Source organism: Loxodonta africana, chromosome 22 (assembly GCF_030014295.1).
Source record: "Loxodonta africana isolate mLoxAfr1 chromosome 22, mLoxAfr1.hap2, whole genome shotgun sequence".
NCBI classification, from domain to species: domain Eukaryota; kingdom Metazoa; phylum Chordata; class Mammalia; order Proboscidea; family Elephantidae; genus Loxodonta; species Loxodonta africana.
In genome coordinates this window covers 21637164-21664202 of record NC_087363.1, presented here as the reverse complement: position 1 = coordinate 21664202, position 27039 = coordinate 21637164, and the positions used below count along the sequence as shown (strand labels likewise).

General features: G+C 54.3%; 3 protein-coding genes across 3 annotated transcripts in view; all 3 read left to right on the top strand.

Annotated features, from left to right (window-relative positions):
• Window positions 1-12424, top strand: part of DOCK3 (dedicator of cytokinesis 3) — a 572157-nt gene extending 559733 nt beyond the window's left edge. The window contains exons 50-53 of the mRNA XM_064274461.1: window positions 3266-3384; window positions 4522-4609; window positions 8979-9058; window positions 9785-12424. Of these exons, the coding sequence (XP_064130531.1) occupies window positions 3266-3384; window positions 4522-4609; window positions 8979-9058; window positions 9785-10294 (797 nt within the window). The 3' untranslated portion in view covers window positions 10295-12424. The remainder of the gene's footprint in view (window positions 1-3265; window positions 3385-4521; window positions 4610-8978; window positions 9059-9784) is intronic.
• A 1917-nt stretch (window positions 12425-14341) lies between these two features.
• On the top strand, window positions 14342-17881 carry MANF (mesencephalic astrocyte derived neurotrophic factor). The gene is made up of 4 exons (XM_003410079.4): window positions 14342-14471; window positions 15091-15218; window positions 16008-16149; window positions 17452-17881. Exons 1-4 carry the CDS (start codon window positions 14387-14389, stop codon window positions 17634-17636), a joined length of 540 nt encoding a protein of 179 aa, XP_003410127.4. The 5' UTR covers window positions 14342-14386; the 3' UTR covers window positions 17637-17881.
• A 2361-nt stretch (window positions 17882-20242) lies between these two features.
• RBM15B (RNA binding motif protein 15B) lies at window positions 20243-23295 on the top strand. Its single transcript, XM_010589767.3, has one exon. The coding sequence runs from the start codon at window positions 20285-20287 to the stop codon at window positions 22961-22963; it is 2679 nt and encodes an 892-aa protein (XP_010588069.1). The 5' UTR covers window positions 20243-20284; the 3' UTR covers window positions 22964-23295.
• Window positions 23296-27039: the final 3744 nt, after the last annotated feature.

The following is a 27039-nucleotide window of genomic DNA, read 5'->3' as shown; positions in this document are numbered from 1 at the left end:
TTTTGTTGAGGTGGAATTCATACTGAAGGCTTTCATCTTTGATCTTCATTAGTAAGTGCAAGTAAGATTATGTCATCTGCATATCCCAGGTTGTTAATGAGTCTTCCTCCAATCCTGGTGCCCCATTCTTTATATAGTCCAGCTTAGCATACAGATTAAGTATGGTAAAAGGATACAACGTTGACTCACACCTTTCCTGACTCTAAACCATGCAGTATCCCCTTGTTCTGTTTGAATGACTGTCTATGTACAGGTTCCGCATGAGCACAGTTAAGTTCTGAAATTCCCATTCTTTACACTGTTATCCAGCTTGAACTTGTATATGAGCAATTGATGGTATGTTCTGCAGTCAGCTGCAGGCCTTGCTTGATGATTTTGATTTTGACTGATGATTTTGAGCTTTTCCATTGTCTTTTTCCACAGATATAGTAGATTTGATTCCTGTGTGTGACATCTGGTGTGGTCCATGTGTATAGTCACCGTTTATGCTGTTGAAAAAAGGTGTTTTCAATGAAGAAGTCGTTGGTCTTACAAAATTCTACCCTGCGATCTCCGGCATAGTTTTTATCACCAAGGCCATATTTTCCAACTACCAATCCTCCCTCTTTGTTTCTAACTTTCGCGTTCCAATCACCAATAATTATCAATACTTCCTGATCGCATGTTCGATCAATTTCAGACTACAGAAGTTGGTAAAAATCTTCAATTTCTTCATATTTGCCCTTAGTGGTTGGTGTGTAAATTTGAATAATAGTTGTATTAATGGTCTTCCTTTTATGCGTATGGATATTATCCTATTACTGACAGCATTGTATTTCAAGGTAGATCTTGAAATGTTCTTTCTGAAGATGAATGCAACTCCATTCCTCTTCAAGTTGCCGTTCCCAACATAGTAGACCATATGACTGTCCGATTAAGAATGGCCAATACTGGTCCATTTCAGCTCACTAATGCCTAAGATATTGATGTTCTATGTGTACCATTTCATTTTTGACAGTTTCCAATTTTCCAAGATTCATACTTCGCACATTCCACATTCTGATTATTAATGGATGTTTGCAGCTGTTTCTCCTCATTTGGGGCCCTTGCGGTGTTTAAATGTTTTCATGAAAAGTAGCCTTCAAAAAAAAAAAAGTAGCCATCACCCTCTCCTATTGTGGGATTGGCTGCCCAGTGCAGAGGGCAGTGGAAGGGAAGTGAGGCGGTAGAGTTGGAAAACTCAGTCGTAGCTCGAAGCACCCCTTTGTTATAACACCAGAGGGGTCCCCAAGACATGGATCCTAACCCTCAGTGGAGCCCTTGGGCCTCGACTAGGGGCTGTAAGCTGTGGTCCCTCCATCATAGTCCAACACAGATCAGGATATTGAGTGTACAGATCTGAGTTGGCTTGTGAGCCAGGCTGTGAGCTCCGTGAGGTCAGAGACCAAGGCCAGCCTGAGCAAGGCAGTATAAAAGATTCCAGCCATATGCTGTCCTGGTGTGGGCATTCAGTAGGAGTTTGATGTAAGCGAGTTGATATAAAGGCACCATGTCTCTGAGCAGAAGGTCGCCCTGCCCAGAGCTGTGGCAGGCGGAGCTCAGGGAGCAATCTGAATTCCTGGCTGGGAAGGCACTATACAAATCAGTGGGAGTAGAAAATATTTCTCCTCCTTCTTTATGTGGCCATCTTATTTAGATGGCCTTAGAATACAGGTTCTAAAAGAGAACGTTGAAATCAGTAAAATCACCATAGAGTAGCAATTCAGGCCCAGTGTTTTAAAAATCATTCTCTTATTAATGAAAGACTTTTTTAAATGTCTTAAAGCCAGCCCTCCGGTTCTGCAAACAGGACCATTCAGACTAGCTGTGGAAGAAGTTACATAAATAATAACAGCTTTATTGGTGTTTCTTACTCTGACTTTTTCAAAGTATTTAAGCCTCATATTCTTGGACCAAAATGAGTACAAGGAAAATTTCTTAAGGACACTTGGGGAAAACTGGCTGAAGGAGACCTTTTTTTTAGCTGTGCTTTGTGGCTGCATCACATATTCAAAGGAAAGTTCCAGAGACCGGGGGCATCAGTGACAAAAAGCCTCCAGGGCCTGCAGATTTACCTCTCAGCTAGAGCTCATGGGCTGGTCTTGACCTTCCAGCTTCATTTCGGCCACACCACAGAGAGGGTTTCAAACCTCTCATGCCAGCCAAGGGCTATCCCTGGACAAGTAGAGGGCAGTGTGTTCCAGATGACCCTTCTGTGAGGGGTCCAGATGCCCCCAGTGGTTTCTCATGGACACGCTAGTGTCTGGTACAATGAGCGGTGCACATTTGGAAGGTCTTCCAAATTAACCATTTCCCCAGGGAAGCCAGCAGGTTATTCTCATTGTTTCTTTGGAAGGCTCCCTCAAAGACCACAGGTTATCAGGTCCCTGGCCTGCATTAATGGGGACTAGGCCACCCCACATCTGACATGGTCTGGCCTCCATAACAGCACCTCTGCGCAAGGGAGATGACCACAGAGACCTCACAAGAGAAGAGCATGGAACAAATCGACTGAAGATCCTGTGTTAACGTCCTATGACGCCCAGATTAGCTCCAAGACCCCTGAGTTCACTGAAGAGCAAGTCTCAGAGGACAAAATTCCAGAGAGGCCCTGTGTGCAAGGCCCTAGCCCCCAGCCAGCCTCATTCCAGGGCTGCAACAGTAGGACAGCCAGGAAGGCAGAGGCCAGCTGCCAGGAGCCTAGTACCTGGGAGGGAGAAACCTCTGAGAAGAGGGTCGTAAGGGGCCAGCTGAGCACAGGGCTAATGGTGTCAGGAGATAAGGTAAGTGCGCGGAGACAGTGTGTCAAGTAAGAGCCTCGTGACTGTTATCTGAGTGTCTGTGTGTGATGGCTCCATTGCAAGCTAGCCTGTGCCTATGCCTGGGCCCCTGAGAGAGCCCGGCAGCCAGGCCAAACCCATTTCATGAGAGTGCTGGACTCAGGGGACCTCTAGGGTCCTGGAACCAGTCCTCAACTCTGCCTCTGGGTGTGGTGAGGGCACTCTGTCAGTGGGTCTGCAGTGCCCCGGCCTTCCGTGTATCTGCCTTGGCTGGGACGCGAGGTGCTGCCACCACCACCGTCTACCCACCAGGCTCTCTGCCTCATTCCTTTTGTGCTTGCTGAGCTAATCTTCCCCCAGCTGCGAGGGGACACCTACTCCGGTTCCCCAGCCCTAAGGACACTTGCCCACTTGGCCCACCATCTGTGGCTTGTCATCTGTGCGTGATTGTTCTCACTTGGTTACAGGCTCTCCCTCTCTGCCAGATAAGTACCGCCATGCCCGAGAAATGATGTTACTGCTGCCCACACACCGGGACCGCCCAAGCAGTGCCATGTATCCAGCTGCCATCCTGGAGAATGGACAGGTAGTGGACCCACCCTATCGACTGCTCTCTGCTGCAAGTGTGTTGCCCTGGGTTTCCCTCATTGCACTTGCGAGGCCTTCAGCATTATCCTAAGTGCCTCCCTAATTGTGCCATAAGATCCCTGAGCAGGCTGCTGGGCTCCTGGATGGGGATGGCAGTCAGTCTGAGGACCAGTGATCTTGACGAAGTGCAGGTGTGGGCAGAATGGCAGCAGGGTTGGAACCACCAGTGCTGTGTAACTGCGTGTCCTTCTGACCAGCCTCCTAGCTCCTCATGCCTAAAAACAGTCTGGCAGAGAACATTGCTTTTTTGCAGCCTCCCAAGAGGACAGTGGTGGACATGGGTTTAGAGGATGTCCTTCCTCCCTGTGTGTGTGAGGGGCATCCTCACTGGGGCAAGCTCTGCCTCTCTTATCCATCCACCCACCTAAAGCCTTCACTACCTGCTGGGGCTGCCCTCCACCATTTACACAGCTCTCTAAATACCCTCCCTGGGGGACTTGAGCAAAAAGCTGCAGGGATTAACTCCCTCCCCTGTCCATTCTGCCCCGTGCCTATATCAGAGTCCATGTAAATCATCTCCAAGTGACTGTTATCTAGCCCCTCTGTGCCATCAGCCTTGCCATGCTGAGGGAATAGGGCTGCTTGGCAGGTGCCTGTTAGGACAGTAGGTCCTGTCTGTAATGCTAGGCCTGGGTGCTGCCTTTTCCCCTACCCTCTGCTAATGTGGGCCTATGTGGGGGCCTCTCTAGGAGGCTGAATCCGTCAGTGTTCATGGATGAAGGGGCTCCCTAGATCCTTTCTGCTAGTGGGTCTCCCTGGCAGGACAGAAGGAGGCAGTGGGCCTCCCTGGCAGACAGTTGGACACTCTGAGGTGCCTCTGTCCTCTTTCTTGGGCCCTGCACAGGGCAGCCCGAAGCCCAGCCAGACACTGGAGAACGTGCCACAAAGGCTTAAAGTGCACAGGGAGACACTCTGAGCCAGACCCCTGTGATGGGCTTCCCTAGGGCTGGGGTGGAGCTCGCATGAACCATACCACTGCTTTGATTTCCCCCATGCTCCTAGGGCCCACAAAACTGTGCTCCCAAGATATAACTGGTCATTTTCACCCTCTTTTGCATTTGTCACCTTCCTTCAGCTGCCAAATTTCCAGCGGGCACTGTTCCAGCAAGTGGTCGGAGCCTGCAAACCCTGCAGTGATCCCAATCTGTCTGTGGCCGAAAAAGGTACTGTTCTCTACCCCGCCCTCCCTCAAGGTGTACTCTCCCATGTCAGTCCCCATCCTGAGGGTCTGACTCTTATCTCTGAGCACCAGCTGGCCAGGGCTGAGCCACATTCCAACACCAGAGTCTGTCTGTCTGTCCAGAGTCCTGACTGATCCCTGTGCTCACTGCTTAACCTACATCTGACTTGGTGCTAGGCTTGGATCTCATAGTTTGTCCGGATCTCTCCCTCCACAGAGCCACCCTTCAGAGAGGTGTCAGTTGCCACCTACCCTGAGCTCAAATTTATGGAAACTTGGGCTGCTGTGTGCAAACTGTGGCTACTACTCCCCTGGGCAGCAGACCCTGTGACCCCTTTGGTCCCTCAGGGACCTCTCATGGGAGCTCAAAACAGGGCCAACTGAATTTCCAAAGACAGTCGTCTCCAGAGGAAGCCCTGGGTCCAGTCCTCCCATAGTCACTCTGGCCAGCAGCTGCTGTGAGTCCGTCTTCTGCATTGCAAGGCCATCAACCACAGCACAGACTGGCCAGTCCCCCTTAGAAAACGGGCTCCATGGAGAGTGGTTGTGCCCTGTGTTCTGCTTCTGCAAGCCGATGGAAGAAGCAGGCTCCAATCTGTGACCCTGGCCTGAAGCTGCCAATATGGAGACCTGAGTGAATTTCCACACAGAGTAATACCTAATGAGTACTGTGCTGACCCTTCCTCCCATGTGAAACCTGACCCTGTATCTCCCCAGAGGTTCACCTCGCCTGTCCTCCTCCTGTTGGAGTTTAGGGCAACTCAGTCCCCACTCATACAGCCTGCTGCCCCCTAGTCCATTAGAAAATGGCCCTCCAGAGTTATCATCAATGTTGTCATTGCACCACCTCACCAAGTGCTGTCTACAGTCTGCACTGTCATTGCTCCTCGCTTGCTCATCGTGGAAGACAAACCTTTGTGTCCTCTATAAGGAGACCAAACACTGGGTTCACAGCCTCAGTGCCTAGTGAGCATTGGCACCAGGTGCTCAGCCACAAAAGGGCCTGGAGATTCTGGCTGAAGAAGCCTTTCTAGACTCAAGGCTGCACATCCCAGAAACATGCGGTTTGCTTGGACCCCTGCACCTGTGACCCTCAAGGGCTAGAATCCACAGTGGCCTTTTTCTTTCTGACATGTGGAGCATCCTCAGAACTAGCCAAGAGCCCAAATCGGCTCAGAGCTGAGGATGGGTGCTGGTGGCCAGAGCAGGACCCTACATCAGCTGGATACAGAAGAGCTTCAGGCCTCAGCCAGGCTGCAGCAAGAAGCTGGACATGCCCACCCTCAGGTGTGGGGAGTAAAGAGGTAGTCTCAGGACAGAGGCTGAGCCCAGACCAAGCATGTCTACTCCGAAAGGCTGTGTTTAGTGGGCAGCAAATTATACTTGTACCCAGTAGGAACACCTAGGCCAGAGTGCTAATCCCTTAAGTCTCTACCTGGATTTTCCAGGGCAGGAACTGTATGTACTCGTCACCATTCTCTTGTCCATCAGGTTACTGAGTCTCACGAGGGCCCCCCTCTTCACTTGCAGCTCTCTCTCTTTGCCATGCAGTGACTCCCAGACAGGCAAGCCTGCCCTCAGGGCTGTGGACTGTGCACTGGGGACCCCAGGCCAGTGATAGATAGCTGCTAACACGGGAATGCAGACAGGACACAGTGGGGATTGTGCTTCTTCTTCCAGAATAAGTTCCTTCTTGAGAGTCCCCACTGGCCTCAGTGCATGTATGCCGCATGGCAAGGGTCTACTGGTCTCACTGATCACAAACATCAGACTGCAGAATGATTCACATGAAGTGGCTCAGGCAGGAGCCCTTTTGGAAACTGTTGCAGCCTTGACCAGACTTCTTTCCCCATAGCCTTCCTGCTCTCAAGTTCCTTTGGGCCCTTGTGGGTGAGCTTTTATAGCCCTGCAGTTCTTCCAGTGCCTCTGAGATCTTGAGCGAGGGAAGCTGCCCAGACTCACTTCCAAGCTGCTCATTTCCTGAGATTTGGTGGCTTTTTGTGGGTAGAGGGTGCCTCAGTGCAGAGGACCCACAAGCTCATGCCACATCTTGGAGAGAGCCTGAGTGAGATTCGGCCTCAGTTTTCGGAGTAGCTCAGGCTCTCTTGAGGCCATTTGGTGGAACCTACCTGATGCTCACCAGAGATTCAGAATTCCTTCCTCCTTTCAAGCAACAGCTGAGTGCCTGTCTACCTAGTCACTGTCACGCTTCTCCCTCCTGCCACCAGCCATCAACCATACCATGAGACTGGGCAATCCTCCTTAGAACAGAGAATGTTTATTTAGTTGAGGTTTGCCCTGTGCTCTGCTGTAAGCCCATGCCAGTTCCTGGCCAATGAAGAGGAAGGTGGATGTCACCTCTTTATCCCTGGACCACACGGTCCCAGCCCCTCCTGACCTCCTTGACGGTCAGACTCCAGCTCTTTCCCTTCTGGAGCCTCCCAGGTCGCATTAGGACCTGCATTCCTCACTCAGTGCCTAGACCAGGAAGAACCCAAACCCTCGCTACTCAAGGTCACTTTAGCTACAACTGTTTTAGAACAATGCCAGTGGCTAGCACCTGGGTTGTGAGCTTCCTCTTTGCTGCTGACTGCCCTGAGAAGAACATATTTCTTGGTGGCATTCATCCTCTAGGAGGGGTTGGCCCACAGAATTCACATGTCCCCTGCTGCTCCTGCAGAGGGGCACCCTCAGACCCCAAGGTCCAGCCATTCCTTTTCTCCTCTCTCCTCCTGCAAAGGTGTTCATCCCAGCTAGGGCTGATTCAGCACCGGACTCCTCCCTTAGCCTAGGACGCACTCTAGTCTGCATCCATGACATGTGGGTACCCTGAACTGGGCTTCTCTGGATGCCCAAAACACATGGGGGCCTGAGCCCTCCCTCTTCTTGGGAAGCAGTGGGCCAGTGGGTCCAGCTGGACCTGGACTGCAATGCCTGGGCTTTATACACTTTCCTCCAGTGGGTACTTTGAACCCCAGTTCTCACATAGAAAAACCTCTTGTGCATCCGAAACCCATCCAGGAGGTGTGGGAATAATGGAGATGGCCCAAGCTTGCCCATTCCCACAGGGGGCCCAATTTTAGGGAGAGCTCCTGCCCACTTCCTGGCCATGCACCCAGTTCTGGAAGGAGGGAGTCTCTGCCTCCATCTCCCTGCCCCACCTACCCTCCTCTCTGTGTTTCCAACTGGGCCTAGGCAGTAGAGAGCCCTGGCTCTTGGCTTCAGTCAGCCACTTTCTGGCCCATCCTGTCTCTATTCTCTGGGTCTCATCAGTCTGTTCTGCTTTCCTATCCTCTCCTCTCCTGTTTCCCCTTCTCTCCTCTTCTGTTTCTTCTTCTTTCCTACTGGCAAGCCCTGGAAGCTGCAGATGTTCACGCCATGCTGCACTTTTTCTCAGCTTGCCTCATCCCAAATACTCTTCAGACAACAGCTCACTCTGTCTGTTGCCGTCTTCTTGAGCTGCTTCCATCTCTGGCCACTCTCCTGTCCTTGGGCCACAGCGCCTTGCTTGGCCAGTGCTTTTGGTCCCAGGGGTCGGCATGCCACTTCCATGTGTGCTGGGTACATGGTGCATACCTGGAGGAGCCACAGGCTGTAGGATGAGCTTCTCAAGAAGTAACCTCCCTTCTTCATGCCATCTGTTTCCACCCTTCAGTGGTGCCAGCAGCCCCCAGCAGCTGGAGCCTGGATAGCGGAGCTCGAGAGGCCCAGCCCTTCCTGTCTGCCCATGTGGGGCACATCCTGGCCCCCCCAGTGCCTCCCCGAAGCCTGCCGCATGGTAAGGAGACCTCCAGTGGGTCCCCCAGATAGTCCCTGGTCTCAGACTCTGCTCAGGGGCAAGGGCGGCAGTCATCCAGGCTGAGAAGATGGGCCATTCTCTGGGCTGACTCAGACAAGGAACAAATGTCCTCACCGCAGGAAGGATCCTGCTGGGCTCTGGGGTCAGTGAGGTTTCTGAGTACAGCAGGTTAGCTCGGCAAGGACATCCCAATCTGAGACTTCGGGGAGGCTGAAGACGGTGGAAATGATGACTGGCCTGTGCCAGGCCCGATGCTCCCCGGTCTGTCATCACCCAGCAGTGGGCTGGAGAGCTGCCACTGCCTGCAGCCTGTTGTTCCACAGGCCCTGATGCACTCGAACTTTGTGATCTCTGGGTGTCTTTTAACCCAGCAGCTTGTGTTTTGGAGAACTTCAATGTAAAAAGAGGTTTTTCTGTGGCCCTCAATGCTGAGGCATCCCCAAGAGACTCTCCCAGGCCTGTCCAGTTGGCTCAGCAAGATGGTGATGGCGTGCAGCCCGAGAGCCCGCAGCTAAGGGTCCCCAGATGAGGCTCTGTTCTATTCCCTTTGCAGGTCATTACCTACATTTTGACGCCTTCCACCACCCCTTGGGTGACACCCCACCTGCCCTCCCTGCCCGGACCCTGCGAAAGGTAATGTAGAGAAGTGACGGCCCCCCCAGGCTATGAGATGAATCATCTCATCTGCTCTAGAATCATTCCCTGGGTCTGCAGAAGGGGCCTGAGCCCCCTCCCCTGCGGCTCCTCTGTCCCTGAGGGCCCGGCCTGGCAGAAGCTGGGGGTGACCACTGCATCCTCTGTGTGACACATTCTCTCCCTGCAGTGGGGACAGAGGGATCGGAGGGCCCTAGACACAGCACCACACAGTGCCAAGAGTGCGTGGGCAACAAGCACTGGGAAGCCTGGGGGCTCTTGGCTGACACCGTAGGTAGACACACCTGTGGTGGGTAATAGAGCATAGACGCATCAGACATCAAAGCTTTATGAGAGAAAACCTTAAGTCCTGCCTGTTAATTTGTCTGCAAATATGGAAAGACTGCCTTTATCACAGATTTTATCAGCGGAATGCATTCATCTGGCCCACCAGGGTCCCAACAGGGTTCTAGCTGGCCTGACCACCCAACCCTTCCTCAGTCCCCAGGGCCCCCACAGAAACGCATATGATTCTGAGGCTCCATTGGCTTGCGGGTTGGTGAAGGTGGGGTGCAGGCTTGGGGTCACTGCTGAAGAACATTCTGTTGATGAGGGTTATTTTCAAGTTTAGTAAGCAGCAGACTCTCGGCCTTCCCTTCACATGGTGGGCCAGTCGGCCTGTCTGGGGGGAGGTATTCTAACATGCCCACCCTTTCCTTTGCACAGTCTCCTCTCCACCCTATCCCGGCCTCCCCCACAAGCCCCCAGTCTGGCCTGGATGGCAGCAACTCTACGCTGTCTGGCAGTGCCAGCAGCGGCGTGTCCTCCTTGAGCGAGAGTAACTTTGGGCATTCCTCGGAGGCCCCAGCTCGCATCGACACCATGGACTCCATGCCAAGCCAGGCATGGAATGCTGATGAAGATCTCGAGCCACCCTACCTCCCCGTCCACTACAGCCTCTCCGAGTCCGCCGTCCTGGACTCCATCAAGGCCCAGCCATGCCGAAGCCACTCAGCCCCGGGGTGCGTCATCCCTCAGGACCCCATGGACCCACCTGCGCTGCCACCCAAGCCCTACCATCCCCGCCTGCCAGCCCTGGAGCACGATGAGGGCATGCTACTGCGCGAAGAGGCCGAAAGGCCTCGGGCCCTGCACCGCAAGGCCTCGCTGCCTCCTGGGAGCATCAAGGAGGAGCAGGCACGTATGGCCTGGGAGCACAGCCGAGGGGAACAGTGAGGGGCAGGGAGGTGGCTGAGACGCCACCCTCAGTGAGCAGCTGGCCCAACCACTCCAGGTTTGAAAAGCAAGTCCGCCACTGCCCCTTCACCCCAGGGAGCCAGAGAGGCCTGGCACTCAGGAGAGAACCACCCTGTCTCCGTTCTACTGCCGTGAACTCGTGTGTTGCCATGTCCAGAGGCCGCAGCAGCATGAGGGTTGTGGCTTCTCTTTTTATTTCCTTTTCTACATTTCCATTTCTCTGGGTTTTCCTTTCTTTCCTTCGTGCAGTAGATGCTTTCCTCCTGCAGTTGGAGACCACATGGAGTTATACAGAGATATTGCACAGACAAAATCGCTTTGCAGCATTGCAGGGCCCCCAGGGCAGGAGCCCAGGCCCTCCCTCCAGGGTAGACATGCACAGAATGGAAATTGCACTAGGACCTCTTTCTTTGCTGTGTGGACAGAAAAGCTCATGATTGCATTCAGGGATTGCTAGGACTCCCAGGACTACATGTCATGAGTGGATGAGGGGCTGCAAGCTGTTTTGCACAAATACCTGCCCACTTGCCCACTCTTCCAGTCCAGGAGTGTGTGACCACGGGGCTGGCCAGCCAACCTGCCAGCCCAGGTGTGTGACCTGGCCCAGCCCTAAGCCCGGGGCACACTGCCAGGCTTCTGTGGGCCAACCCTGTCTCCTCCGCCGCCTTGGATTGTTCTCTCCATCACTTTTATTTTTGACCATTTGCTCCCTCCCACTCTCAGTACACCTCACGACCCGCAGGAGCCCCCATGGTGAATGGATCTGCAAAGATAGCTTCCACCCTCGGGGGCCTCAGAGGGGAGTGCAGAGGACAGAGGGGCTCCCCCAGCCATCTTCCTTCTGGGGGAACCTGGGCCCCTCCCCAGAGCCCAAGAGGGACAGACTGGTGTAGCAGTGAAGCTGAGGTATTGCAAGGGCCAGAAATCCTCTGAGCTTTCAGAAGTGGTCAGAATGCCTGTCACCCAGCTCCACAATCAGGGATTTTCAGCACTACCTCCGAGGCTTCCTGGCCTGAGGACATGTGGTCACGTTTGGCAAGCTCCTGGATGAGGAGGGTGGAGTGAGCCGCTCCTTTTGGAAGCAGAGGGCCACACAGGTAGGATTGTCATCTCCCAAGTGGCCAAGTGTAGCGCCCTGCTCCAGGCCTGTGGGGACCACCACTCAGGGTTAGGGTGGGCAAGTGGGAAATTTCTCCAGCCTCCCCAGTCTGTTGGGCAGAATGCAGTGGTATCTTTATAGGAAACGTTTTCAGGTCAGGGCACTGATTTTCCTCTGGGTTTATTATTTGAGGGTGTAGGGGCTGGGTGGGTGTAGTAGTAGTATTTTACCAGGGTGCTTCTAGGTTACTTTAAAAAAAAAATCTACAAAATATTTTTTTCTTTCATTTGCTTGAGTTCACGTTAGTGTGAGCCAGGGCCTTGGATGGTTATTTTAAGACTGCCTTCTTGTTATGCAGGCATGTTGCCCCCTAATTCCTCTTCTGCTGGCCTGTCAGACCTCCATGGCTGGGCTCTGGGCCTTTGCCCCGCATCCTTTCCCCACAACCCCCCTCTTTCCAAACAGAAAAAGCCATGGTCAGGGTGTTTTTCTCTTATAAACAAACACCAGTTTGTTTAACAAGAATGCTAGCAAGTAACTTCCTGGGAAAGACGGAGGGCTGTGCTCCCTTCAGGGCACCTAGGGGTGTTTATCACCAGCGTGGGTCCTTTTCTGACACTAGAAGGATTACTCCAGGCAGAGTGGGGCAGGAGATTGTTGAGGGTATGGATCAATCATGGCAGCCCCTGAACCCGGAGGCAGCCCTGCTTCTGAGCCTAGATTCATCTGCAAGCTTCAGTCCCTGGACCATCTGGTGTTCACAAGTGTTAAGAGGCCTGGGGCCAGCTTCAAACCTGATCCTTGCGTAGGAAGGCATGTTTAGATTTGAAGGCACCTTGGAAACCCTAGTGGCATAGCCGTGGCAGAGCAGTTAAGAGTTTGGCTGCTAACCAAAAGGTGGGCAGCTCAAATCCACCAGGCTCTCCTTGGAAACCTTATGGAGCAGTTAGTTCTACTCTGTCCTATAGGGTTGCTGAGTCTGAACCTCTGTCCCCAGACAAGGCAGCCATCCCTGGCTCCACTTGGTGGTGCGGGGGTGGGGGTTGGGGTAGGGGGGCAGGGTAGTGAGGAGAGTGTGAGATTGTCCTTGCTTTTGGAAGGTGAGACAGGTCTGTGCTTTCCCTCTTCATTTTCCCTAACCAGATGAAAAGGGCACATTCCAAATCCCTTTTGTTGGAGAATCAGCCAGTTTGGGGAAAGTGGGAGGCCAGAGATGGGACTCCTTTGAAAAGATTGTGAAATACTGATTTTCACTCTTTCAAGCTTACCTGTAAATACTTATTTGAATGCTGTGTATTTGTACAGGAATTTGAGCAAAAAATGTATAGAGTGTGATGTCCAATTGGTATTCAGCCCTATAAACGTGTTTTTAACCTCTGGCATTCTGTGCTTATTTAAAACAAGAAAACTAACCATTTCTTTTGTGTATTCATGTTTAAAGAAAAAGTGATTTTAAAATGATCTTACCTGTACCAGAAAGCAAAGTTAAAAGAAAAAAATTTGTACGTGTCCCAAGAGGTGTTTGACTGTATATATTGTGGTAGCATGTTCTAAAGCCAACAAGTAAGTATGTGAATTTTAGATGTAAATATCTGCCACCTGGTTTTTCCCCACTCCCTTGACTGCTGTGATGTGAATTAAAGATGAATACCTGATACCGATCCACTGAATTCACTGACTGGAAGAGCGCAGGTGCCCCTCCAGCCCTTGTACTGGGCTCCAAGCCCTTTCAGCACTACGCACATGTCCCTTCTGCATCCTGCCTTGCCTTGGATTTGAAATGAGGGCGGCCACAGAGGAAACACCCTTCAAGGCTTCTTCGGGGAACCCACAGGCCCCTACTCTGGAGGCACTATGGGCAGCCAGAGGCCCTAAGAGCTTAGCTGGGAAGCTGGAGGCGGACCAGAGATTTCGACTACGCTTCCCGGCTTGTGGGGAAATAGGGACCTCTTCCAAGGTGACGTAGTGGTTAAGTGCTACCGCTGCTAACCAAGAGGTAGGCAGTTCAAATCGCCAGGCGGTCCTTGGAAACTGTATGGGGCAGTTCTATCCTGTCCTATAGGATCGCTATGAGTCGGGATCGACTCGACGGCAGTGGGTTTCGTTTTTGGTTTTTTTTCCGAGAGTGGGGACATACTTCTAAGGTTCCCGGACCTCTCCCATCTGAGGCAGGCTGGTTCTCTGACCCCCAAAGCGTCGTCACGTAGCACGGGCTCAGGCGCTTCCCTCATAGCTCAAGGACGGCAGCCCGGAGGTTAGCGAGTCCACAGCCCTCTCGAGCGGAGGTCCTCCCGCAGAAGAAGGTCTCTTTCGGCCATGCAAGGAGGGCCCAGGTCACCCGGGCGTAAAGCAGGTGGAACCCTGAGGCTGGTGGGGAAATCCGGAAATGGCTCAGGTGTTTGATCCCCCCCCTGCCCCCCAGCTGCTACTCAAAGGCTGATTCCTCCGCTCACGTGCTTGTTTAAAAAAAAGGAACGAAGCCTATTGAGCCTTCCGTGAGTCTGGGCCCTGGGCGAGGAAATTCTCGAAGTTTTTAGGGCGAGGTTAGAGCCCAGGGCAGAGCCCAATTCAGCATGCACTGGGCGGCACAAAATCCCACTTCCGCCCGGAACGCCAGGTTGCCGGTAAGGCCACTGCCCCTCTCCAAAATGGCGGCTCATCCCACTTCCGCCGCCTCCGCGGCTGCTTCCTGCGGAAGACCCTGGTTCAATCAGCGGCGGACAACTGTCTTGGGCCTAGGGCGGGCGGCGCTGCCAACCAATGGGGAAGGGTAGCGTGGAGCCGACCGTCTGGGCTCCGAGGCCCTTGGGCCAATGGGAGCGCGGCGTGTGGGAGGGCGCGATGGCCACCCACCAATGGGGAGCCGCGGCGCGCGGCCGGGACCTGGAGGCGGTGCAGCGCAGCGCAGCGCAGCGAAGCGGGCGCGGTTAGTCGGGCAGCGGCGGCGGCAGTGGTGGCAACGAAGGCGGAGGATGTGGGCCACGCACGGGCTGGCGGTGGCGCTGGCTCTGAGCGTGCTGCCGGGCAGCGGGGCGCTGCGGCCCGGAGACTGCGAAGGTGCGGCGGGGTCGAGTCCGCGCGGCGTGTCCAGCCTAGCGGCGGCCCCGACACCAACAAGACCATTGAAGGGGCGGGGGCGGCCGATCCCTGCGAGGTCCACCCGAGGAGGGGCAGACACTCCCGGGCCTACAGAACATTGGTCCGACGGCCAAAAGTTGGGACTAGATAGCCCTGAAAACTTGGCTTGAAATTCCAATAACGCTGGAGTTCTTGTCCTTCCCATCACTGGTCAGATGCTCTCGGGAGCGGCTACTCCCGAGTCGGGGCCCCGTGAGTTGGGGTCAGGAAGCTGCACTACGGGGTTCGGTGTTGTATTTGGAAATAAGATGCATCAAGATCGTTTTTCTTCTTGGCCTCCAGCCTGTCCGTTTATGAGGTCATAGGTCGTTTGTGGGTCATTGGGATGGTGATCGTACCCCACATGCCCCAGGTGGATCAGGGAACCCCAGCAACTTCGAGCCGGACTCTGTCCACCTGAGAAAACTCGGTGATAGAAACACGAACCTCTAGTGATTCATCTCCGTGCCTCCCATTAGAATTGCTGACAGTTACTTGTTGGTGGATGGGGGTGCCCTTCGTGGTTGCTGAGCATCTCCCTTCCCTTTTTTTTTTCCAGTTTGCATTTCTTATCTGGGAAGATTTTACCAGGATCTGAAAAACAAAGATGTTACATTTTCACCAGCCACTATTGAAAAAGAACTTATCAGTTTCTGCCGTGAAGCAAGAGGGAAAGAAAACCGATTGGTGAGTAGCTGGTGACCCTCCCAAGCTGGTCCTGGCCCCTGTTTAACCCTTGGCTTCACAGGCCTCTTGAGAAGGCCCCACCCACCTGTGTGCTAGGAGAGCTGTCTGTCAGAACACAGAACCCAAGCACTTTCTGAAGTGTATTCTGCCGTTGAGATATCTTCTTCTCTTAGTATTTACTGAGCACCCACTATGTGCTGGTCACTGAGATTATTGGGGGAGAGATGACAGTTGGACAGACAAACAATGACTGGGCTGGATGCCATGAAGAGAATGGACCCAGGTGGTACAGTGGAGGGGGTGGTACTGATTTAAACAGAGTGGTCAAGAAGTAGCTCTCTGAGGAAGGCTCATCATTGAAGTTGGGGAAGAGCATCTCAGGCAGAGGGAACAGTCATTGCCAGTGCCCAGAGGCCAGAATGGGCTTACCATGTGTGAGGATGGAAGGAGAAGGTAATGAGGTGTAAACAGGGTCAGCCAGGCCCAAACTGAGAGCAAGGGCCCCTAGTGAAGCAGTGGCTTTTGTAGCTTTATTTACTTATTTATTTTTGGGTAGCATGTGGTTTGTCTGTTAAAAAGTTTGAACCCTGGTGACTTTTAAGCTCATCCGGTGGCCATCAGGTCTGGGACCAAACAGGTGTTAAGAGTCTGGAGTTTATACTGGCTTGCATCTGAGTGCCAGTGCAGGCAGGCACCAGGAAATGAGGCCCTGGCAGAGAAGGAAAATGTTCTGGAGGAGATGGCTCTCATGTGACATCTCCTGAAGGCTGTTGTCCTTTCTTGCTGCAGTGTTACTACATAGGGGCAACGGATGATGCAGCCACCAAGATCATCAATGAGGTGTCTAAGCCCCTAGCCCACCACATCCCTGTGGAGAAGATCTGTGAGAAGCTCAAGAAGAAAGACAGCCAGATCTGCGAGCTGAAGTATGGTGAGTGCTTTCCCGGCCTTATTTAACAAACACTGCACAGCTTCTGCAGCCAGGTCTCGTTGAGTTACTTTGTAGTTGAGGGGGCACATCATAAACTAGAAGCATGGTGAGTGGGTTATACGGTATGGTAAACATGTAAACCAGCTGCCATCGAGTTGACCCGACTCATGGCAATCTCATGTGTGTCAGAGTAGAACTGCGTTCTAGGGTTTTCAGTGGCTTGTTTTTCAGAAATAGATCACCAGGCCTTTCTTCCAGTGCACCTCTAGGTAGACTCAAACCTTCAGCCTTTCAGTTAGCAGCCGAGCGTGTTAACCGTTTGTACCACCATAAAAAAAAACATAGATGGTGCTAAATGCTGGGGGAGGGAGGTGATCTGTTCATCACAGCAGGATGTCAGTGAGGAGGTGACATTTCGGCAAAGCTCTGAAGGAGGTGTGGGATTAGCATGAGGCTAGTTAGCGGATCAAAGTGGGGTGACAGATGAGTGAGCAGGTCTGAAAGGATTTGGGCTTCAAGTCTGAGTGAAGTAGGGACCATTAGAGATTTTTGATCAGAGAAGGAACATGAGCTGAAGACCCATTGTTCTTGTCCACACAGGCATGGCAAGCCCAAGAGTGGGGGAACCACAGCATCTCTTGTTGAGTCAGTCTGGTTGCACAAACATAGCCAGGCCTGTGTTTGAGTATGAAAGAGTCAGAGCCAAGGATAGTTGTCCTCTTCTGTGACGGCGCCAACATATTTTATTATGACTTGAACGTCCATGGGTCTGTGTTCATCTGCTTGTGTCAGGGATGCCTGGTCTCCTGAGAGTCATCCTGGTAGAGGTCCATCTGGGTCGTGGACACAGCAGTCATGGAGAATAGCTCCTGCCTCAAGGGCCTAACCAGACTGATGTTGGGAAATCAGGACTAGGAGAGCTACCTGCTCCATCATAGCTTGGCACTGCCATTCTGCAGAGACTTGATCTCTCCTGTGACTGTGAGAGGCACTTGGGGTGGGAGCCGTGCTCCTCCTGTAAGGACCGTGTAGCCTCCATCCCTGTCCCTGGCAACACTGCGTGTCTGGTGGACGCTGCGACATGAGGCCAGCCTTCCTGATGAAGGGGCCTGAGCCTCTTCTCTCAGGGGCAGTGGGCACTGACACACCTGTATGTGTCTGGGAATCTCTCTCCCCCTACAAACCAGGAGGGCCGCATGTTCTAAGGGATAGGTTGGCCTTGCAGGAATGACCTGACCTGGGACTACTGTGGGGTAGTGGCCACTCTCACCAGCCGGTCACTCTCCCTGCTCTCTCCTCCAGACAAGCAGATCGACCTGAGCACAGCGGACCTGAAGAAGCTCCGAGTTAAAGAGCTGAAAAAGATCCTGGACGACTGGGGGGAGACGTGCAAAGGCTGTGCAGAAAAGTCCGACTATATCCGGAAGATTAACGAACTAATGCCTAAATACGCCCCCAAGGCAGCCAGTTCACGGACTGATTTGTAGTCTGCCTGACCCCTGCTGCACTGGAGGGGAGAAAAAAACAGTTCCTCTGTCTCTTCCCAAGCAGCCTTTTTGTAATTTATTTTTTAATCGGGCTCCTGACAATGTCAGGTATGAAGCCTGGAGCTTTCCTGATGATGCTGGCTCGACAGCACCCCTGTGGGGGGATTCACTTCATTCTGTTGCTGGTTTACTCTAGGACTTGAAAGTGTGTCTGGGATTTTTTTATTAAAGGAAAAAAATTTCTAGTTCTTGGAGAATTAACACGAATATTGAAGTAGGGCTTCACTCCATAATGAGGACCTCACCAGCAGATGCTTTCCAGTTTGCCAAAAATTTTCTAATATATTCCCACCTGTTCCTCAACCACTAACCAGTGTTGGAAGCACCAAGGCAGGACATGGGCTGAGGCCAGCTGACATGTGTTGGGTCTTGAAGGACTGGAGGGTAGCAGGCCCCCTCCCAGCTAAATGGAGCCTGGGGAGGAGGCTGGGCTTGGCACCCCACCTCCCAGTGTTTTACCCAATGAGAGGGGCTGGAGGCTGCACAGCTGTTGCTGGGAGGGTGCGGGAGTGGGGAGGGGAGAAATGAGTGTGATGAACATAGGAGGGGGTTTGCATTGGGTTCAGTATGAGCAGGCTGGAGGGTACTTTGGAGTTTGGTTTTCTCTGATGGTGACTTCGAACGCCGTCTATTCAGTACTGACATTCCTAAAGGTACTCTTGGGCTGGCCACGAACGTGCTTGTCCGGGTCTGTGGTCTGGTGCCAGTTCCAAGCCTCTGATGCCTAACTGGGATTTTGCAAGACCTGCGGAGATTGATTTGAACAGAGGCAGTGGGCAGCTGCCTTTTGCCTTGTTTAACAGTTGAGATTCTGAGGACTTGCCCTCATGGTGTCCCCTGGAGTATGGTTTTTTAGCTGCTGTCTGTGTGGGGTTGGCACTTAGGAAACCCAGCTGCCAGCATGAGCTTGGCTCAGTGGAGGCACCTCTGCTGCTGTAGAGAATGCCTGAAGAGAGAATAAGAAGCAGTGCTTTCCAAGAAATGAGGTCTTTGGTGTCTAAGTTCAGTTTGCTTGAAGGGTGCTTCTTACTGCTTGGCAGTACACCTCCCACATTTTGTAGCTCTGCAGTGGCACATGTGAGAGGAAGGGAAAGTTAAGGCACTTCTCAGGGCCCAGATCCCCCTGTTTGGGGGAATTACATGGGCTGTTGAGGTCTGACTAGCACAGTAAGTGTCCCCAGCCCCCCAGAGGTGCTGGTGGACTTGTCTTAGGCCACCACCCCAGATCTGACATGTGCCTGCAGCCTCCGTGTCCTCCAGGCCACACTGAATATGGGAACAGAAAACAGAGCCTCACAGGCCCCAGGGTTATTTGTGGAGAATGTTGATGTCGCTCTTTTTGGAAGCAGGTATTAAGAGACTATGCAGCATTAAAGGTGTCCTGCTCCTACCCCCATCCCCTACTTTCCCCATCAGCCACTCCAGAGGCTGCTTTCTGGTTGGGAAAGAGGGAAAGCCTGAAGTGCAAGTTTCCTCACACCACAGTTTCTGTGGCTGAGGCTGCGTCAGGTTCAGCGATAGCTCCAGCAACAATTCCTGGAGAATGAAAGCTTTCCCAATGGGCTTGGGCACAAGGGAAGGAAAAGAGGCTCTGCCCTACAAGGTGGACAGGAGGGCACGGGCCAGGTGAAGTCAGGACAGAAGGCTCTGCCAAGTGCTGGAACTCCCTGCAGGTTTGGCGAGGCTCCTGTTTTTAGGCTCAGGGTAGCCTTGCCTTTTTAGCTCTTTGTCTGCCGGGAGGCCCAAAGCAAAGGGTGGGGCCCAGTGACGCCAAAGAGTTTATTTCGATCAGTGAAACGCAGGTTTGTGGGTCTGTGGTTTCTATGCCTGAACTCAAGACCGGCCTTGCCTCCTGCAGCCACAGCCATGGGCCACATGACCATTCCTGAAAGCGCTGCAGGTGAACCTGAGTGCGCAGGATGTAGGCTGTGGGCTCCTTCTGGGTAAGGGTATGCGTCAGCCCTCGGGCTGTCAACCTGGACACCTGGGTGGGCAGAAGTCACCGTGACGGGGATTAGGGGCGGCCTTTTTTTCAAGCCTAGTCCCGGAATTCGGGACCACCACGTAAAGAGTCTGCTAGGTCAAGGCCCCGGAATCCAGCACCCACGGAGGCTGCCACTCATGCTCCAATCAGCGCCGGCGACAGGAGACCGGACCCGGCGCGACATGTGAGGCCGACGTCCGGCCGGATTCTCTGGGACTCAAGGCGGAGCGAGTCAGCCCGACTGTCTCCACGGCTCTGATCGCTCTAGGTAGCCCCAGTCTCGGCCGCGTGGTGGCGCCAGAGCGCGCTCCTGGACCCCGCTTACCCACTGGCCGCGGGGTCACGTGGTACAGACGACGTCGCCTGATGACGCACGCCCGGCGCGGCTTCCTCCCCGCCTGCCATGAGGTCACGTGACGCTGCCGGCGCGGCCTGATAACGCAACGTCAAGCCCCTCGGTGCCTCTCCCGCCCCGCCCCGCCGCCACCGCCGCAGCGAGTCCTTTTGTCCAAGATGGCGGCGCCGGGGGCGCTTCCTCCTCAGCCTCCGCCGCCGCCGCTGTGAAGGGGCTGCGGGCCGCCCGCCCGCCTGCAGCGCCAGCGCCATGAAGCGGCAGAGCGAGCGAGACTCGAGCCCGAGCGGGCGCGGCTCGTCATCGTCGGCCAAGCGACCGCGGGAGCGCGAGCGGGAAGCGGAGGCGGGCGGGCGGCGGGCGGCGCACAAGGCCTCGGGCGGCGCCAAGCACCCCGTTCCGGCGCGGGCCCGCGACAAGCCCCGCGGCAGCGGCGGCGGAGGGGGCGGACATCGCGACGGCCGCGGCGCGGGGGACGTGAATCACCGTGCGAGCAGCGGCCGCTCCTCCAGCTCGGGCGCCGGCGGCGGGGGGCGCGGCGGCAAGGCCTCCGGGGACCCGGGAGCCTCGGGCGCGTCACCCCGCGCGTCCCCGCTGCCACCGCCTCCGCCACCGCCTGGAGCGGAGCCTGCGGGCCCCGGCTCGTCGGCGGCCGCGCCCGAGTACAAGACGCTACTCATCAGCAGCCTGAGTCCCGCGCTGCCCGCCGAGCACCTCGAGGACCGGCTCTTCCATCAGTTCAAGCGCTTCGGCGAGATCAGCCTGCGCCTGTCGCACACGCCCGAGCTGGGCCGTGTGGCTTACGTGAACTTCCGGCACCCACAGGACGCCCGCGAGGCCCGCCAGCACGCCCTGGCCCGCCAGCTGCTGCTCTACGACCGCCCGCTCAAGGTGGAGCCCGTGTACCTTCGCGGCGGCGGCGGTGGGAGCAGCCGGCGAAGCAGCAGCAGCAGCGCCGCTGCCTCCACGCCGCCCCCAGGGCCACCCGCGCCAGCTGACCCCCTGGGCTACCTGCCACTGCACGGAGGCTACCAGTACAAGCAGCGTTCCTTGTCCCCTGTAGCTGCCCCGCCACTACGGGAACCCCGAGCTCGCCACGCTGCCGCGGCCTTCGCCCTGGATGCTGCTGCCGCTGCCGCTGCCATAGGACTCTCCCGCGAGCGAGCCCTGGACTACTACGGGCTGTATGACGACCGTGGGCGCCCTTACGGCTACCCCGCAGTGTGCGAGGAGGACCTGATGCCCGAGGACGACCAGCGGGCAACTCGCAATCTCTTCATTGGGAACCTGGACCATAGCGTGTCGGAGGTGGAGCTGCGGCGCGCCTTCGAGAAATATGGTATCATTGAGGAGGTGGTCATCAAGAGGCCTGCGCGTGGCCAGGGTGGTGCCTATGCTTTCCTCAAGTTCCAGAACCTGGACATGGCCCACAGGGCTAAGGTGGCCATGTCGGGCCGGGTTATTGGCCGCAACCCCATTAAGATAGGCTATGGCAAGGCCAACCCTACCACTCGCCTCTGGGTGGGTGGCCTGGGACCTAACACCTCACTGGCTGCTCTGGCCCGGGAGTTTGATCGCTTTGGAAGCATTCGGACCATCGATCATGTCAAGGGAGACAGCTTTGCCTATATTCAGTATGAGAGCTTGGATGCAGCCCAGGCAGCCTGTGCTAAAATGAGGGGCTTTCCCTTGGGTGGGCCAGACCGCAGGCTCCGCGTGGATTTTGCCAAAGCAGAGGAGCCCCGGTATCCCCAGCAGTACCAGCCCTCACCACTGCCTGTGCATTATGAGCTCCTGCCGGATGGATACACCCGGCATCGAACTCTGGATCCTGACCTGAGGGTTCGGGATAGGACCCCCCCGCACCTCCTCTACTCAGACCGAGACCGGACCTTTTTGGAAGGGGACTGGACTAGCCCCAGTAAAAGCTCGGATCGCCGAAACAGCCTGGAGGGCTACAGCCGCTCAGTGCGCAGCCGGAGTGGGGAGCGCTGGGGAGGAGATGGGGACCGGGGCATGCCCAAGCCCTGGGAAGAGAGGCGGAAGCGCAGGAGCCTTTCCAGCGACCGAGGGCGTACAACCCACTCCCCCTATGAGGAACGGAGCAGGACCAAGGGCGGTGGGCAGCAGTTGGAGCGAGGCTCTGAGCGCACCCCTGAGCGCAGCCGCAAAGAGAACCACTCCGGCGAAGGGACCAAGGAATCCAGCAGCAACTCGCTCAGCAACAGCAGGCATGGGGCTGAGGAGCGGAGCCACCACCACCACCACGAGGCTCCAGACTCTTCCCACGGGAAGAAGGCCAGAGACAGCGAGCGCAATCATCGGACCACCGAGGCTGAGCCCAAGCCGCTGGAAGAGCCAAAACATGAGACCAAAAAGCTTAAGAATCTTTCAGAGTATGCCCAGACACTACAGTTGGGTTGGAATGGGCTTCTTGTGTTGAAAAACAGCTGCTTCCCAACATCTATGCACATCCTAGAGGGGGACCAGGGGGTCATCAGCGGCCTCCTCAAAGACCACACTTCTGGGAGTAAGCTGACCCAGCTAAAGATCGCCCAGCGCCTTCGACTGGACCAGCCCAAGCTTGACGAGGTCACGCGTCGCATCAAGCAGGGGAGCCCCAATGGCTATGCGGTGCTCCTAGCCACCCAGGCAGCCCCCGGTGGGCCTGGCACTGAGGGGCTCCCCACGGTGGAGCCAGGCCTACAGAGGCGGCTTCTCAGGAACCTGGTCTCCTACTTGAAACAGAAGCAGGCCGCAGGGGTGATCAGCCTGCCAGTGGGTGGGTCCAAGGGCAGAGACAGCACAGGCATGCTCTATGCCTTCCCACCCTGCGACTTCTCACAGCAGTACCTCCAGTCAGCACTGAGGACACTGGGCAAACTAGAAGAAGAACACATGGTGATAGTTATAGTAAGAGACGCTGCCTAGCCCAGACCTGTCTTTTCCAACTCCCATGTTTATGTCACAGAAGCAGTTATTTTCATGTCTCATCCTCTCCCTGCCCTACACCCTAGATTTACATTCTCTCCGGGGTTATTTTGGTTCATCTGGGGGGGGGGGAGGGGGCAGAGGTCCAGTTCACCACCAAAACTGAATTTGTGGGCTTTGTTTTGTTTTGTTTCACAGCCATGAGAAGGGACGCCTGTTACATTGATTTCTAGTGTATGAGATTCTGTCTGCTGTGTTCTGTATTTTTTTATATTTTGACTAACTGTATGGAAAGTTGTCAGTAAAGCCTTTGTCAGAGGATGGATTTTTAATTCTGTCCAGAGTCCTGGTTTAATCAAGTTTCTTCTCAAAGAACAACTGCCCCCCTCCCCCGCGTGCACGCAGCTGCTCCACGTTCTTTTTCCAGAAGTCCTGCGCACAGGGGGCTCTCGGCCCCTCACTCTGGGGCTGAGGCAGGGCTGTACTCGTTTTTCATCTTTGCTGTGGGCGGATGGGCTTCATTTAGGGCTCTGGACCCACCTACACCAGCAGCAGCAGAGTAGAGCCGGTGCAGAGGAAAGGGGTGAGCCTGGGGTCTGACACCAGCAGTTACTGGTAGGTGTGTTCTCCTGCCCTAAACGTGTGTGTCCTTTGGTTTGAGCTGTAGCTGTCACACAAAACGTCCCATCTTAAGGGCTGTTTGAAAGCAGTTGGTCTTTGGCAGTTGTCTTGCAGAGGCAGGAAGAGCAGTACAGTATCAGTGCCAAGGGGTCTTTGTGCCACAGGCCTGCCTGGGACTCCCTCTCCTCTTGGTCAGCCTCCCTTCTAGCCCTTATTCAGCCCAGGGATACCCCCATGTTGGAGACATAGCTGCATCAGACACCAGAGTCTGGAGTGGGGGTCTGAGGGGAGTACTGGGAAGGTGGGGCGGCCTTCATTACCTAATTCTTGAACTGCTTTACCCAGACGTTTGTAAATGTTGGCTCTTTTTTGGCCCGGTAGCCTGTGCCCACAGTCACACCTAGAGCTTTGTGGGGCCCACTGAGGCCCGAGGATTGAAGTACTTCAGTGATGGCACAGGGGAGTGCAGTGAGTTAGGATGCTGATTTGATGACTGGGATAACAGCAGTTTCCCAGTGCAAAGAGCATAGGCCCAGGCCTTTTGCCCTAACAGGAGTGGGGACCGATGGGAGGACAGGCTTTCTCTGCAGGGAGTGTGGTCACAGCTGCCACTGTGTTGGGCAGGTCTAGAGCTTGAAGTCATTCAAGCCAAGCTGGGGAGGGATGTGGAGCCATCCTCTCGCAGGGGAAAGGGGTCTTTAGTTCTGTTCTTTGCTTGTCTCTGGCTGGGCCAGCAGTGCGTGGACAGGGAGGGAAACCAGAGCCATACAGTGATTGCAGCCATAGAACACGGCCCAAGTACCATTCTTCAGAATGTTTGTGTGGCACCTTGGATGTTCCAAAAGAGACTGTTGTCAGGGCTGAGGAAAATGGAAGCTCCAGTAGGAGAAATGGGTCCCTGCTTGTTGACTGCTGTTAAGCAGCCCCCGAGTGACCAGGAACTTGAGGTTCTGCTGGCCCTGCCTCCCCCTCCTCAACACATGATCGGCCGGGGTGTTTTGACAGCCCCTTTGTGAGCTGTGAGCTGGGGCTCTGCGGGCTGTATGGGGGTGGGGGCACCCGCTGTATCATTTAGAGATGAGATTTGGGCTGTGTGGGGGAGGGACAGGGGAAGCACTGCTCACTGAGCTTCAGCTGGCACACACAAGAACAAGCACATTACGTTACTGCAAGAAAGCCTTAGCATCTTTATTCGCCTGTTTCTACCTGAGCTGTGGCCACAGCTGCCCGGGATCTAAGCAAGTCAGGGGGCACCGCAGAGCCACACCTGCGCCCTCCCAGGGCCACGGTTAACTGCCGGAGACCTCAGCAATAGGTCTCATCTAAAATGAGGTGCGAGATGGCAGATCAACAAATCAACCAGAGCCGCCTTGGCAGCACGTTATGTTTAAAACTTCTTTGAGCTGCTGGTTAGAGAAGACCCTTCCTCCGTACAGGGACAGTGCCCTCTTGGCCTCAAAGAGCCACATCCCACTATGTGACCTTCTTCTCTTCCCTGGACCCTCTTTACAACCAGGGCTTTGAACTGGTTGGTTCTGGTTCAAACCCCTGCTGAGATATTGTTTCCACCCCAGATATACTGAATCAGTATACAGTTTAACAAGACCCTCAGGTGATTCTTATGTATAACTCCTTGAAAATTTGTTAGAAATGCAAATTCTCAGGGGTGGGTTCCAACTAGGCTGGCGCACAGTGCCCTGTTCTCAGACACTTCCAACCTTCTGATCTTAAGACACAGCAGCAGGCTCTGTGACCACCTCAGAAAGGTGGTGGCCAAGGCCCTGCCGGCAGATCTGAAGCTGCCCCCAGGAGGAAGCTATTTAACCGTATCCAGTGCCTCCACCTGGGGGTCCGCTCCTAACTGAGGTTGCTTAGAGACAAAAAGGCACTCCCCAGGGAAATTAGCCTCATTGGTGGTTTCCTACTATTTGACGTGTTTCTTCTTAATTGAGCCAGATTTTGAGCCTTGTTAAGAATAAGGAATAGGGCTGGATGTGTTCTTAGTCTCTTAGGACCCTCTCCTCAGGGTGTGTTGTCAAGTCAACCAGAATTCTGCGTTCCTATTGGAGGCCCCGTCAGGGCTCCCAAGGGGTCTGGGCAGAGTTCAGAGAGTTGAGAACAGTCCAGTGCTTTCTCTGACTACTGCTAGACTTTTCACCTGATTTCTTGTAATACATTTGGTACCAGCAGTCAGACTATCCCCCTGGTTAGGTGTTAACTACCCATTTAAATTAAGGCGTGAAGCGGCTTCAGAGCAGAGACCTGTGTTCTCTAGAGGGCCAGGAGGTACGTGTGTGACACAGGCCCATTTGAGTGCAGATGATGAGCCTGTGGTGCTCCTAGCCCAGGAGAGCTTTTACCAACCCCTGGAGAGTTTTAGCTGTCTTGTTTACTTCATAACCAGCAAATTTGTCCCATCTTTCAGGAAACAGATTTCTCTCTATAGCGCTGTAACAGAGATGGAGAAGCTGTTACTTGGGGGGAAAAATCAGAGACTAGGGTCTGACATCTACCGTGGGAAGGAAAGGGGTAAGGTGGGTTGAGTGAAAAGGTGGGAGCTCTGGTGCTTACCCAGCGGTAGCAGTTTAGCCACAGGCCAATTTTTGAGTCCTCTGAAGTATTTTTCTGCAACACAGCCTGACTAGGCCCTGTTGTTAGTTGCCATCAAGTCAATTCTAACTCATGGTGAGCCATGTGTGCAGAGTAGAACTGTGCTCCATAGGACTTTGAAGGCTGTGACCTTTCGGAAGCAGGTCACCAGGCCTGCCTTTCCAAGGCACCGCCGGGTGGTCCGGAACTGCCAGTCAGCCCCTAAACTTCCAGGACTGGACAACTGCTCAAGTCCACTGTTAGTAAGGACAGTCACCCCAACAAACGGACGGCCAAAATGCTTTCACTGCTTAGCTTTGCCAGCCCTTTAGTCCAGAGCTCCACCCAATCTGTACTCAGGAGCTGCCACCTCGCTTCAGAACGTGGGGCTAGAGGGATGTGTCCACAGTGCACAAAGCGCTGGGCGCCTCCCTCAGCCCCATAGGCTGCTCTCTGACAGCGTCTCCTAAGGCAGGCACTCCCAGAGGGAGAGCTGCAGACCAACCAAGGGCAAACACTGACCCCGCTGCTGTTCTCCCCGAGGCTTTATTTGGGCAGAACACATTCCCCTCCTGGTCGGCCCTCTTGGCAGGCGGCTCTCTTGCCTGGCTGGCCACTCCGTGGAGAGGCCACACCCCTTTGGTAAAAGAGAACAGGGAAAGGCCATAAACAAAGACAGACTTGTAGTTTATTTTGTTTTTTTGTTTTTTTGTTTTTTTTTTAAATAAATACACTTTACATTAAAGAAAAAGGCCTTTGATTTGTAATTTCCACATTGGGGAGAAAGGGAAGAAAAAAAGATTTTTGAAAAACTGAATCAAAGAAAAATAGAGGGAGTGAACTTATATCTCCTAAGTTCCCTCAAC

Coding starts and splice junctions, on each gene's coding strand:
- MANF (XM_003410079.4), top strand. CDS start 14,387: ATGTGGGCCACGCACGGGCTGGCGGTGGCGCTGGCTCTGAGCGTGCTG. Junction 14,472..15,090: donor GCGGCCCGGAGACTGCGAAG/GTGCGGCGGGGT, acceptor TTTTTTTTCCAG/TTTGCATTTCTTATCTGGGA. Junction 16,150..17,451: donor GATCTGCGAGCTGAAGTATG/GTGAGTGCTTTC, acceptor TCTCTCCTCCAG/ACAAGCAGATCGACCTGAGC.
- RBM15B (XM_010589767.3), top strand. CDS start 20,285: ATGAAGCGGCAGAGCGAGCGAGACTCGAGCCCGAGCGGGCGCGGCTCG.